The 15,313-nt window shown below is 38.8% G+C and overlaps 1 protein-coding gene across 1 annotated transcript; it reads right to left on the bottom strand.

Moving 5' to 3' along the window:
• Positions 1–415: 415 nt before the first annotated feature.
• Positions 416–4,957, bottom strand: LOC114704435 (transcription factor SOX-30-like). The gene is made up of 3 exons (XM_037201487.1): positions 3,898–4,957; positions 1,823–2,062; positions 416–630 (listed from the first exon to the last, which is right to left on the bottom strand). The coding sequence occupies exons 1-3, from the start codon at positions 4,940–4,942 to the stop codon at positions 431–433; spliced, it is 1,485 nt and encodes a 494-aa protein (XP_037057382.1). The 5' UTR covers positions 4,943–4,957; the 3' UTR covers positions 416–430.
• Between the last annotated feature and the right edge of the window lie 10,356 nt (positions 4,958–15,313).

Genomic DNA, 15,313 nt, shown 5'->3' with positions numbered 1-15,313 from the left:
TACCTTCCATAGATCACACTGTGAGGAACATGAACCAAACAAGTATTTAGGGAAAATGGATAGTTTCCATTTTCTGGAACAGTATGAGAACAGTCTTCAATAGATCAGTATCCTTCCTAAGTTTCATGACAAAATATCTCATAGCCCATTAGCAAAGCATTATTTATTATGCAAGTGAAACACATCCCTATTTCCTATTGAATTATATCAGCCATTTCCTTCATTATCTGACTAAGATAGGGGCTAATCCTAACTTACTTAAAAATCAGAGTTGTCCACAGTGATCTGCTATTGCTCCTTCTCCCATTTAATGTTTTCATTTTCTCTCTTCTTAATTTTATTCCTTTATTATTGTTCTAAATTCTAAGTTTAATAGAAACCAAATTTCATCTTAAGAGGTAAAATTATGATGTAGGTATTTACAACTAATCTACAACAGGACCAACTCACCAACTGGATGAGTGATGGTGTTCTGAAGGCCGGGGATTACCACAGAGTAGGTAGGTGAGCGATATGGATAAATTGTTGTAGGATTTGTAGAGATAATATTTTGTGTGGTACCAGAAAATACATTGGAAACACTTAGAGGGAAGCGTTTTCGCTTCCCTGGACGAGGCTGATAAACCCAACCTAAAGAAAAAGATAGAGTTTTTATTATGAATACACAGACTCTGGCTTTTTCTTATTAATAATATAGGACACTTTAAAGTTTAAAAAAAAATGGGTTGTCTAAAAGCGTATTTTCCAGCTCCATGATGCTATTTTTGTGAACAAATCCTCTACTGTTCATTTTAACATCCACATAGCTTCTGATTTTGTTAATTTTGTAATCCATAATAGAAAGGAAGGTCAAAATGCCTCATATTCAGAGTCACAGAGTGACTTCGTGGCACACTCTATACTGAAGTCATTGAGTTTGAATCCCAAACCCTTTCCTCTCCTAAAGAAAAATACCCCATAAGACATGATTTATTTCCTCCTCCTCCTCACTCTATAAGATACAAATGTCAGTAGCTTACAATGTAATAGTCACTAATAGCCACTCACTATTTGTATGCCTGGTTTGGGAAGTCACTCTCGGAGACTGAGACTTGACAATTACTAAAACCATAAACACGAATTTCCTTCAAAGTCAGAAGTTTGGTGCTATCACATAAACAAATCACTGGTTCCATCCAGTTGATACCTCAGAATCTTGCCTCCTAAAATATTTCTGCTTATATTTCAGAAAAAATTCTTTTTGTGTTATGTACGGTTATATAACCCACAAAGAATGCATAGTTCCCAACCTTTATCTCAATGCCCTTACTGAGGACGAATCACTCATTTCAAACTGTATCATAATAGGAATAAATCTATCAATCAAAACACCGGACTATGTTCTGATAACCCACTTAACATTAAAATGGAACAGGATATTAATTGCTGCATTTTAATTATCTTTTAAGTGTGAACTATGCTTTTTTTCTGATGCCATGATTATTTGATATTTCTAGTATACTACAAAATAGAATCATGGAGATTTACTGTTACCTATATAGCTACACCTGTGTATGTATGTTTGTATGTACCTATATGTATTTAATCAAAACTACAGTAAAAGCATATGTCTCCTGATTTGCATTAACTGGTAAATATGTGACCAGACAGTTCACACCTGTGTTCTACTTAAGAAAATATATGCTTAGTATTAAATCATTATTATAATGTTAGCCATTATTTTCTTTCTCACACAAAGATTAGGAAATCTCAACCTAACTTAATCTTTACCTAAATAAATTTAAAAGAAATTGAAAGAGCCTTTGTTCATTTCATTGATTACCAGGAAATTCCTCTCTGTGCTTCTCTTTAATCTTTTGTGCTTCATCATAATAGGGTTTCTTTTGTTCTTCACTGAGTTTGTTCCACTCTAACCCGAGCTGGACACTGATTTCTGCATTGTTGGCGGCTGGGTTAGCTTTGGCTAGTGCTGGTCGGTGGATTCTTGCCCAAACCATAAATGCATTCATGGGTCGCTTCACATGACCATTTCTGTCCTTACTGAAGGGAGTATCAGGTATTCCTACATGACAAAAATTAAGAGACTAAGTTAATGTGCCACGTATGCAATTTTAAACTGAAGTGTACCTTCATCTATATTTGCATTTTGAGTACCTGAAAACATACACTACGATAGTCAAAATACTGCCAGTATTCCAAAATTCCCTATAGTTCCTGAACTCAGCATTCTAAATTGTAGCTTAGAGTAACTCCTAGAGAGTATAGTATTGTTGAAGATACTGTTCAGTAACGTTAGAAACACATGGATGGCTATTTATTTGAGCTTCATTATTACATTAGTTTATGTTCCACTAAAATTAGGAGCCAGGAACTGACTCATTCATAACTATGCACCTAGCACTATATATGTTAGTTACTTAAGTATTTAAAGGAAGTCATTTCCAAGAGCAGTAGTTGTGTCCTTCAAAGCAAACAATATTTATTCTAACACAAATTTTCACTGTGAAGGTGAAATTCCTGCCACAGTGAATCATTAAAACTAGACTCGTGTCATCCAAAAAAAAAAAAAAAAAAAAAAACAACCCCTAGACTCGTGTCCTGGGAGAAAAATAAACAAGTGACCCTGAGGGTCACAGTACCAGTTAAAAATTCCTATAAAGGAAGTTCACTAAATTTATATCCCTATGCAGTTCGTAAAAGTAATATCTATGGCTAGGAGATGGTGTCATATGCCTTTAATCCCAGCACTTGGAAGGCAGAGGCAGGTGGATCTCTGAGTCTGATGCCAACCTGGTCTATAGAGTGAGTTCCAGGACAGCCAGGACTGTTAAACAGAGAAACCCTGTCTCAAAGGGGGGGAAAAAGTGCTACCTATGAATGTTTCACATTAATTCATTTTAGGGTTACTTGATATATAAAACTGTTTTAGATGTGCAAAGATATTTAGAATAAAGAATGCTGATTGGGGATGTAGCTTAGTTGGTAGAATGCTTGCCTAATGTGCATTTATATGGCAATTCCCAGTGCCATATAAGTCAGGTGTAGTAAGTAGTATGTGCATTGAAGGGCTTGGGAACATGTGTGTGCATGCACACACCAAAAAAGAAAAAAAAAGTTATTTAAATTGTAAAAGGTAAAAAGCAAAGGAGTGGGGTGGGAAGAATCAGCACTGAAAATTAAAAAACAAACAAAAACAAAAAGCATAGAAGTTCATAAAAATATGAAGAAAGCTACGACTTATCAAGACATTCAGTGACTTGTGTTCTATAGGAACTAATCGTAAGGACTTGCTAGTTATATACTTGAAAAACATTGGAAAGTAGTATTTGGTTGTAGTCACTGCTATTTCAATTTATCACTTCTTTTAAAAACAAGTTAGCTTATTGGGTATTTTTATTAATATTTCTAGAAAACCTTAGCTTTTAGAATACTACAATGCAGTATTTAATGTTTTCTGCAAGAAAAGTTACTGTTCACTTTTAAAGATAACCTCTATACTCACTATAAACAATTATCATTTCCCCCCCAAAACATTTATAGTTCTACTTCTTGATAAGCATCAACCTATGAAGCTACTACATCAGGAAATTTGAAATGTTACTTATGTGTAAGCTGGGGAAATCTGCATTATCTAACAAGGTATTCTGTTGTGTCTATTACCTAAATCTGTTCACTAAATCTTAAAATTTATTTTTAAAAAAATATTTGTGGAAATCCTTCACACTTCTGTGTATTTTTACCAATATGTAGAAAAATCAGTCAGAAACCATCCCTGTGCAGGCTAAGAATCAGTACCATGATTCTATTTTCCGAGCTTTGGCTCCTGGACTGCTAGTATGTCTGCTATGGGCAACACAGACCTAACTGTGAAAGCCAGATTCCCTTGCCTTCTAATACCTGCGTCTGAGGGAAGCACGGTGAGGGGGACATCTTTGGTTTCAATTTTTACAGAAGGCTCCAGTAAGGACTGCATTTTAATAGGCACTGGTGTCAGGGGGACCTTGGACAACCGTATCAGCTCAGAAGGCGGAGGCCCCTGAAATTGGATACGGGCCCCAGGAGGGACCGTGTGGAGAGTCAAAGGGAACCTTAGGTCTTGCTGGTGCGGACCGAAAGCACCGGGCGGCTGGGCCAGGATAGCATCCTTGCTGCCGTGGGCCAGGCCATTGGATGCGGCTTCCGTGCTGCCCAGCCTGCAGTCCTCCCTGAGTCTGTCTGGCTCCTCGGTCTTAATGACTCCTTCTCCGATGGCCAGCAGGTTCCTGCCTTCCCCGCCTTTCAGCGCATCCCTCGAGGCTTCCTCGGCCTCCAGCTTGGCTTTCTTCTCATCCCCTCGGCGGCCGTCGAGGGCCTTCCCGGGGCCATCCAACTTGGCGGCCCTGGAGGCTCTGGGGCCGGCCTCGGTGGTCCTCCGGGATCCCACCGACAGGTCCAAGCCCGCCCCCAGCTCCTGCTTCTCGGCCTTGACGAGCAGCGTCCGGGGCTGCATGGGGCGCAGCTCGGGCCTGCAAGGGCCTCCGTCGGCCGCGGACTGGGGCGGCAACAGCAGCAGCTCCGGCCTCAGCTGCAGCAGACGCGCCTGCGCGGACGAGGCGGAGGAGGAAGAGGAGGCGGCGGCGGCGACCGCACCCTCGTCGGGAGCTTGAGGTAACAGCGGCCCGGGCGGCGGCAGCAGCAGCACCTGCTCCGGCTTCACTTGCAGCAGGCGCCGCGTCCCGGCCTGCGCGCCCGCTGCCGCGGCCTCCCCGCACGATGAGGCCACTGCGGCGATGGCGGCCGCGGCCTGGGCCGGCGGCGATTGGGGACGCTCGGCGGCCGCGGCCCGGAAGGTGGCGGCCTCGACGGGCTGCGCGGGCGGAGCGGGGCGCAACGGGCGCGGTGGGGTGGGCCGCGGCGGTTGGCGCGGCATCGGCGGCGGCGGCTCCGGCCTGGCTCTCTCCATGGGGGAGGGGGCGGCCGGCTGGGGTCGCGGCCGGGATTGTGAGCTCAGCCGTTTGTTGGCGGCCTCCCCCTCCCCCTTTCGGTTAAGACGCTTCCAAGGCCTTGGCTACCCAGAACCCTACGCGCTCCACAGACTCGGGCCTCCAGCTCGCCTCGCCCAATCGTGAGCGGCCCGGGGCCCCCGGCCAGCCAATCACAGGCCCGCTCCTCGGCTCCTCCCACCCACCGCTCTAGCCTTGTGCGACAACACTGGAATCATCCGCCATGGCCCAGCCGACGAAGCTCCTGTTTCCCATTTTCCCCCACCCCCGCCTCTTCACTCGCCCTCTCTTCCGGATTCTCTTCAGCCTTGTCCTTGGTTACCCGACCCCACCCCCGCCTGGAGCGCGACAATGGCGTTGCCCAGGAAACCCCGTGGTTCCACGCCATTACAAATGACCTCCAAGGGTGAAGGTGTGGGCCTTTCCTGCAGGCTGGGGGAGCCCTGCCTTGAGTCTTCATTAGGCCCCAGTGTCGTAGGGTCTTCTAGCAGTTCTCAAGGGATAGTGGGGACATCTTACAACTTATCACCAACCTCATTCAGCCTTCTTATTGGAACGGGTCTTTGGCTCGGCAGAACTATTTTGCTAGTTGAATTTTCAATCACCCTACTGTCAAAATGCAACCCAAATTCCTCCACGTTCTGAGATTCTACCCGCCATTGTCCTTGGTCAAGGTTCCATCATCCTTCCCTGTTTCCACATGGATGATGCAGTCCTCCTATTGTCTTGCTGTTCATCTTTGTCCCACTAGTCCCCAACTGCCAGTAGTTATAAAAATTCAAATCTTAACCTATTTCCCCCCAAAATCTTTCTGCGGCCCTCACTGCTCATGAGATAAAAATCCGAAATTCTTGGCAGAGCCTGATAAGTCTGGTAGTGGCTTGGGCTCTACTAACAATTCATCTGTGTGAGTTTTGTGCGCTTCAACCACATTGCGCCCCATGCCATTCTTTTTCACTACAGGACGTTTTCAGCATGCCAAGCTTTTATGTCTCTGAAACTCCTGCTTATTTTTCAAACAGATGCTGAACTGCACTTCAGAGAAAACAATGACTCAGCATCCGTTGGAATCTCTTTTATGCACTCATACCTGATCACATCCTTTGAAGTGCTTTATTTGTGTGATTATTCTGTTGCCTCTTCCAGTTGATTGTTACCTCCTTTGAGGAAGAACTCCTTATGTCTCGCTCATCACTGACTCCCCAGTGCCAACTGTTGAGTAATCGTTCAATAAATTCTTATTGAAAAGGAAATGAATAAGAATTGCCACAGCCTAATAAAATAGTAATGCTACTTACATTAAGGGCTCATTTTAGTTTTTTTCTGTGTGTGCTTCTTCTTTTAAGTAGGATTATGCTTGGTTTTCATTAAATATCACCAAGTAAATGAGAATTCTCGTTTACTGCATCACTAGACATCTTGACTAAATGCTAGAGCTCTATCTTGAGGTGGATGAGCCTATGTCTAAGACAATCAAAGATGAATTCAATTCTAACACTCTTTTCTCAAATTACTAAACAGAAGTTTATACATCTATACATGGAAGAACACATCACACACAGACAACTGAACCTCTAAAATGTGCTTAGGAAGTTGAGGCAGGAGGATTGATTGCCACAAGTCTGAGGCCAGCCTGAATTTTATGTCACTTACAGTCCAACCCTGGCTACAATATGAGACTCTGTCTTAAAAAGACCAAACTATACAAAATAAAACTGGATTTTAAAAACCTTGCTAGGTTCTATACCTCAGTATCTCAAAAATATAGTGCTTAGCTTAAAGAAAACAACAGAATTTAATTGGTACACTAAAAAAAATATATTATGAAGAAATGAAAGGAAGAAAAGAGCATGGCAGACAAGTGTTACTGAATTAAAAACTCCAGTCAGTGGTGGAAGTAAGGTTAAAAGTCTATTTTGTCTAATGAAGAAATACTTTAACATACAGTAGACTGAAAATAATTGGAGAGGGGAAAGACATACCAAACAATGATTACAGGAGATTGGGACAGGCTATGTTAAAACATATTTTAATATAAGAAATGTCACTAGAGACAGACAGGGACATTTCATAATAACAAAAGAACTAACTAACCAGAGCATGGTACATACCAATATAGTAGCTAGACAACCTCACTGCCCCAAAATAGGTGACACAAAAACTGACTGAATGGAGAGGAGAAAGACTACTCAGGAATTATATTTGGATACTTCAATTTCTTCAAAATTTTAAAAGTTACATTTATTTATGGTGTGTGTTGGGGAGAGGGTATAATGTGTGTGTATCTGGGGAGGTTATACACATTCCACAGTGTGAGTCTCTAGAATTGAACTCAGGTTGCTGGGCATGGCAGCAAATGCTTTTACCTACTCACTGAATCATCTTGCTGGCTGAATATTTCTTTCTTACTAACTGGTAACATGGCTGGAATAGCAAATCGGAAAGATTTCAGAACAGCTGAGCAACACTTGCTGTCAACAAGAATGCTGTATTCAGTACCAGTTGTCTACATACATTCTTTTCAGTGCAACTGAAGTGTTCTCCAGGGACTGTATGCAGTGTCCTAATACAAGCCATGTTTCACCTAAGAGGATCAAAGTCACATAGACTCTGACCTCAGAAAATTATAGATCAATGAGTGACAGAAGGAAATTATAAATGTCTCACACAGTTTCTAAACAGCTGATGATTACAGAAGAAATTGAGAAAATCAGAAAATACCTATCAAATCAAAATTAATGTAATATAAATAGAGCAATTCAAAGGGGAAATTTTATGAAAGATTCAGAAAGAAGATTAGCCTTTACCTTAAGAAACTAAAAAAGGGCCAATGTAAGTAAAATAGAGGAAGTAACAAAAAAAATCACAGTAGAAGTAAATAAAAACAGCAAAATAATAGAGAAAACCAGTGAAACCTGGAGTTTATTCTTTGATCTTTTAAAAGATCTAGGGTATTGATCTTATCAAAATGGCAAAGACAAAAAGATGGTAATGGAGTATTATTCATTCATAAAGAAAAATGAGATCACTTCATTTGCAACAAAATGGAGGACCTGGATATCATAATATTAAGTAAACTAAGCCAGACTCAGACACTCAGTATATTTTCTCTGGCATGTAAAATCAAGAACAAAAAGAAAAAAGACATGAAAATAGGCTCCAGGGCTAATGACAGGGCTCAATGAGGAAAGCCACAGCATAGCGAAAATTAGGACTTTTATCTGAGGGCTTTTTTAAGAAGTGAATGAATTCACATGCATTCTGATGGTTACTTTATTCTCTTATGTTGACTCATCCCTATGTTGGCTTCTCTAATGGTGTTACACTCATGTTGTTCTCTCTTGTTTCTCTGTTTTATCACATCTTTTTACAGTTTATATATCCCAACCAATTATTTCAGGTAATATGAAAGTCATAAAAAGGTCACATTCCAAAGGTAAAGATTGTTTATAACTTCTAATTATCTAAGAACAACTGCAGCCCTCATTAGGGGATACAGAGTCAAGTTATTTTCTGTAACTTTGTCTAGTCAGAATATATTTTCACAAATTGAGTTCATTTATGGGTGCAAGAACTAAATCATTTGCCAGCTAGCAGTAATTGGACTTTTTGTATTTATTACCTAGCTAGATAGCTCAGTATGTCCTTGTGAACTAAGAGAGGGAATGTTTATCTTAAAAACCATTAGCAAGACATGTGGTCTAATCTAAAGTTACTCTGAAGTTTTAAATCAGCTAATGGTATACAGTTATCCTGGCATCTGGGGAAAAGTAACTATTATCCTATGTCAACCTGAGCTATGATTAAAAAAAAGTAGGTCCTAAGAATCTCATAGTCTTTGTGGAACAAAAGACCTAGTTGTGAGACATGTCCTAGTATTATTTCTATTCATCAAAATTATACAGCTTAAGGAGAGATAATCTTCCTGACAATCCACAGATAAAATGTGCCTAGTAGATGGAATATATTCATGAGCTAAACACACTACAATATAGGCAGCGGGTGATTTTCCATAGCCATTTAGGGAAAAACTGCAATAGCACATGTGAAAATTACAGACAGAAGCAAACATATTCCAGAATGTGTAGCCCCATGGCCATGCCTAATGAGGTTTCCCATCACAGAAATATTTTTCTGGTAGGTTGACACCGTGAATATTAATTGCCATCTGCTGTTCTATGCCATGGCTCTTGGCAAGGAGGCTTCACCCAGAACAAGTTTTAATTCATGTGAAACTATCTTTTGCTTTGGTAATGAGTTGAATTGATTTCTTTCTTTATTCTCTTACTGGGTCAGGAAAAGTTTCAATATTGAAAAGACTACTTGGAAAGTGAAAGGGGGACAGTGAAATGGGAGGAAGTAGGAGAAGAAATAATATTTTTCTATCTGAGGGTATATAGGAATAAGTTTCTATCTGTATGACTGGTAAAATAAGGAAACATAATGTTTTCTGATGGCAACTTTCTACTTTACTTCATCTTAAAAATGGTCTCTGACTCTTTCTTTCTCCACACAACTACATATTGCCACACTGTGGCATACAACTACATATTTTTCTTCACATACATACAGCCATACATCTCTATACACAATTACATCTATTTTCACATGTCTACACATCTTTCTTTTACATACATTACTCTTCTACATCTCTTTTTTTTATGTAGGTTCTTCTTCCTTGCCTCCACACAGTTATAATTCTCCACACAGTTATAGCTATGCATCTCATATGCATCACCATATAACACTTTACACTGTTCCTACACACTCTCATACAGCTTTTTGCATAGTTTCTATACGTAGCAGCAGCTCTTTCAGACAGCTTTCTCACACACTCACTCACATATACTTTTATATCATTCACTCACTCTTTGCTCACTCACTTTCTCATTCATTCCCTCACTTTTCTCACCCTCTAAACTGTGGTAATATTTTATTTATACTCTAACAAATGGTAACAGATCTAAGAGCTGTTAACAATATGATTCAGCCAATAGGCTCTCTACAGTCTGGAATTCCTTTGCCTTCTCTGTTACATAAAGAATAGCCTCTTATCGTTATCAATTCAAAAGACTGCTTCTTTCTTATATCTTTATAAGAAAAAGACAGAAATTTGCCTTCATGGTGCCTACAACAATTCCCAGCCTGTTAAAAGATATCAATAGAAGGTTCTCACACAGGAAATGTTAAATAGCCCTACCCGGTGCTGATATTTTTTATGAAAGCCTTTGGAAACGATACATAAGCAATTTCCTCAATCTATGATGTACCATTACATGGATGACATCTTATTAGCTGATTCAAATGTAGATACTTTAGAAAGGATGTTTGAAGAAGTAAAGGAAATGTTGCTTATTGGGGATTACAAATTGCTCCCCCCCCAAAAAAAATAGAAGAGAAGATTCCATTAATTATTTAGGATATAAAAGAGATCTACAAAAAATTAGACCCCCAAAAGGTGCAAATTAGGAGAGATTGATTATGGACTTTCAATGACCTTCAAAGATTGCCAGGAGACATTTCCAATCTGTGGCTCACTTTTGAAGTAAAAAAATCATGAACTGAGTAATTTGTTTAAAACCTTAGAGGGTAACAATGACTTAAATTCAAGAGAATTATCATCTGAAGCTGAGAGAGAATTGGCTTTGGTGGAAAAGAAATTAAAGGATGCACATGTGGATGGTTTGGATCTGAAGCTTGATTGTATTCTGGTTATTTTACCCTCTAAGCATTCTCCTACAGGAATTTCAGTGCAGAGGGAAGATATTATATTGGAATGGGTATCTCTACCAAATAAACAGAGAAAGAAATTAAAGACATATGTGGAAAAAATTTCTGATTTGATTTTAAAAGGAAAATTAATACTTTGTCAATTAGCAGGAATAGAACCAGCAAAAATCGTAGTAGCTTTAACTAATGATGAAATTGACAAATTATGCACAGAAAGTGAATCTTGACAAATAGCTTGCAGTAATTTTTTAGGAGAGATTAACAACAAATATACCAAAAGCAATAGAATTCAATTTATAAAGAGAACTAACTGCATTATTCCTCATATTGTATGAGGGACACCAATTTCTGGAGCCCCTACATTTTATACTGATGCACATAAATCAGGAAAGGCAGGTTACAAATCGGAAAATTTAAGTAAAGTGGCTCAAAGGCCTTATAATTCTGTCCAAAATCAGAATTATATGCTATTCTGATGATATTGATGGATTTTACAGAACCTCTTAACATAGTTACTGACTCTCATTATGCAGAAAGAGTTGTTTTACACATTGAAACTGCTGAATTTATTCCTGATGAGTCAGAATTAACTTCATTATTTATTCAGTTACAAGAAATAATCAGGAATAAGAATCATCAATATATAATACACATCCAATACCATACCAGTCTGCCAGGCCCTCTAGCACAAGGTAATGATGAAACTGATCAACTATTAATAGTAAATGTGCTAGAGGCCTCAGAGTTTCATCAAAAACATCATGTCAATAGCAAGGATCTGAAAAAGGATTTTCCCATATTTTGGCAATAAGCCAAGGAAATTATATGGAAATGTCCTACTTGTTCTTTACACAATCAAACTCCACTAACTGCAGGAAGTAACCCAAAGGATACATGAAGAAATGAAATCTGGTAGATGTGTGTGTTTCATTTTGCAGAATTTGGAAAGTTAAAATATGTACACCACACCATTGATACCGATTTAGGATTTCAATGGGCAACTGTTCAGATTTCTGAAAAGGCTGATTCTGTAAACACATATTTGCTAGAAGTTATGGATATCATGGGTATACCTGTACAAATTAAGACCAACAATACTCTAGCATATGTCTCTGATAAAATGAAACAGTTTTTTTGCTTATTACAATATAAAGCATATTACAGGTATATCACACAATCCTATAGAGCAAGCAGTCATAGGAAAGAGCAAATAAAACTCTAAAGGATATAGGAAATAAACAGAAAAAGTTAATAAAGACCCCCAGAAATAAATTGCATAATGCTTTATTAACTTTGAATTTTCTCAGTGCTAATGAGAAAGGAACAACAGCTGTAGAGAGACGTTGGATAATAGAAAAGACTACAGAATTAAATCAGCCTATATACTTTAAAGATGTGTTGACTTCAGAATGGGAACCAGGATATGTGTTAAATTGGGGAAGAGGTTTTACTTTTGTTTCTTCAGAAGAAAAGCTATGGATACCATCAAAATTTCTAAAGATATGAATTGAACAAGAGAGGCCTCTTAATTAGAAGAGGTGATAGATCATCAATCAGTGTGACCATTCAATTTAAATTAACTTTAAAACTAACACGTGCTTCTCATTTGATCACATATAACCTGCCAAAAGAGAACCTCCCCAAAGTTAGGCTTGGGGCAGGGTTTTCTTTCTGTTTTTCAGGAAAGTAAAGGCACCCAGCTAAGGAATATGAAGACCACTAACAAATGAGATAAAATCAAAAAGGACAAATCATCCAGAAAAAATGTCCCCCAAAAAAGAGTAAATTGACCACATCTCCAACAGGATAAATTTCATAAATCCTCCTAAATGTTTGTTTCTGCTTTTCTCTACAGACATATAAAGCAAATGGTCTGTTTGTAGTCCCAGTTCAATTAAAAATTAAAGCTGGCTTTGGAGTTGGAATATGACTCTTTCTCTAAACACAAGCATACTTGTTAAAGGAAAATGCAAAAACTCTATATCATGTCAGAAGAGCCACCTGATATGGAACAGAAGAAAAACCAAAATTAAGGGACTATTCCATTGCTACTAATCTCCTGATCCGTTGGTTTTATTTTGACTCTTTAAAACTTTTTTAAGGTATGAATTTTATATCAATATTTGTAAGATATTGATATTAAACTTTTTTGTTATGATGTTAATGGTCCTATGGAGTACTAACTAATTCTAGAAAAAAGGCTTCATCTAGCTTCCTGTACATGATTTCAGGTTTGAGTCTCTATCAGTTTTCTGCAATGAACCATGACCATATCTAACAGTGACCTTTGAAGTCTTCAAATGGATGATGGGGTCCCACAATGATGATACCACAAGAACTATGATAATGCCACCAAGCTTTTACAAACACCACCCAAAGATTGGCTTTGGATTACAAACTGCACAGGACAATTTAGAGGTGGCTAGCTTGAGGTGATCCAGCCTCACAGACTACTCTAGCCCAGGACTTGAGACAAGCCCTGCACTTTCCCATTATGCAGAGACTGGACAACAAGTGATACAGCTACCTCTCCCAGGACTTGACATTTAACCCAAGATTTTTCTTCTCAGGATCCCCTAAAGATGTTGTTGACCCCGGACAACATGAAGTAAACTTAAGAACACAACGCCCACATTCCTAAGTGGTGGGGTGGGTGGGTTTTGGTCATTCAATGGGTTATGGATAATTGTCATTGTTTAGGGTGATTAGTTACAAGTTGTCATTGGTAATGGTCAGTAAAAAAGCTAAATGAAGGAGATTAGATTCAGGGTTCTTGTTTTGAAAAGAAAAAAAGAGAATATGGATATGATAAGATAAAAAGGTAGGCTGGGCAGTGGTGGCACATGCCTTTAATCCCAGCACTTGGATGGCAGAGGCAGATGGATCTCTGTGAGTTCAAGGCCAGCCTGGTCTACAGAGCAAGTTTCAGGATAGTCTCTAAAGCTACACAGAGAAACCCTTTCTTTTTTTTTTTTTTTTTTTTTTTTTTTTTGGTTTTTCGAGACAGGGTTTCTCTGTGTAGCTTTGCGCCTTTCCTGGGACTCACTTGGTAGCCCAGGCTGGCCTCGAACTCACAGAGATCCGCCTGCCTCTGCCTCCCGAGTGCTGGGATTAAAGGCGTGCGCCACCACCGCCCGGCAGAAACCCTTTCTTGAAAGACAAAAAACAAAAAACAAAAAAAGATTAAAAAGGTGTATTATTGAATCTAATTTTTAAAAGCAAATACTAATTTAAATATTTTACATTGGACTGGATTTTTATATATTGTATACAAATTGTGTATTTTGATACAAAGTTTATATTATTATTTGTTTGTTTGTTTATTTGCTTTTTTCGAGAGAGGGTTTCTCTGTGTAGTTTTGTGCCCTTCCTGGAACTCACTTGGTAGACCAGGCTGGCCTCGAACTCACAGAGGTCCACCTGCCTCTGCCTCCCTAGTGCTAGGATTAAAGGCGTGTGCCACCACCACCCGTCCAAAGTTTAGATTATTTTTGTTGGAACATATTTCTACTCTTGTTCAAAATATTGTACCTATATAGCTCATTTAATAATGTAATGCAAATTTCTAGTCCATGAAAGTTATTATTACCAACTAATTAGGATATAAAGAAATGCAGGTTAGTAGTCACCTATTGCAGACAAAATTGTAGTCATGTTACCTATGTTTTCAAGGTCAAACAGAGATATATTTTAGATAGACATCTTCAAACACTTCAGAGATCTGCAGAATATGACATTTAAGATGTTTTAATAACAGATTATTTTCTTAAGACAATGAGACATATCTGCTTTTGGCAGCACCAATCTACTTCAGAGAAGATGATGGGCATCAAAGAAACACCATATGAAGTTTACTTTCTTTGTGGCAAAAGTAAGCCGCTTGGCAAGAAAGTACCCTTGCCTCAACTGCTGATAGTATGCTGTCCAAACTGTACAAGCAGGACAAAAAAGAAAGGAGTGCCGAAAATTTCCAAGACAAGGTAGGACAGCCCTTCAGAAAATCCTGCTTTACCGATAAGTTTGTCAGATATGCTAGGCCTGTAGGCTGAATATGGATGCCCCAATATTGCAGAGGGAACTTGGGTGACTGTCCAGGCAGCCAGCTGTTTCTGTCATTTCTCACATTTTTTGGAAATCGCTCATTTGTACCTACTGCCTACTCAGTTAATATTATTTCCATCTTGGGTCTCTGTTGGTGTTGTAGATAGTTATAGTTTTCCTTGTTATCAAATTCAGAAAAGAAACTCACTAAAGAGGTGTAAAATGTATAAGTTTGAAAGACATCAAAAGATAGTTTTCAGTTGGTAATACAAGTTAGGATAGAAAGTGAATTAGGTATAACACTTGGGACTCACCAAACATAGGATAAATAATGGAGTGTTTTCTCTGAATCTGTCAAATGTTAATGGACTGGACATTGCTAATGTAATTCTTGACTGTATAAATTATATATAGTTATTGTACTAATTGTATATAATTTTCCTTATATTAGTTATAACCTTTTATTAATTTAGACATAAAGGCAGAAATGTGGTGATATTTTGTTTGTACTCTAACAAATAAAATTTATCTGAAGATCGGAGAACAGATCCAGCCACTAG

This window comes from Peromyscus leucopus, chromosome 8b (genome assembly GCF_004664715.2).
Source record: "Peromyscus leucopus breed LL Stock chromosome 8b, UCI_PerLeu_2.1, whole genome shotgun sequence".
Classification (NCBI taxonomy): Eukaryota; Metazoa; Chordata; class Mammalia; order Rodentia; family Cricetidae; genus Peromyscus; species Peromyscus leucopus.
This window is presented reverse-complemented; position numbering and strand designations above follow the sequence as displayed.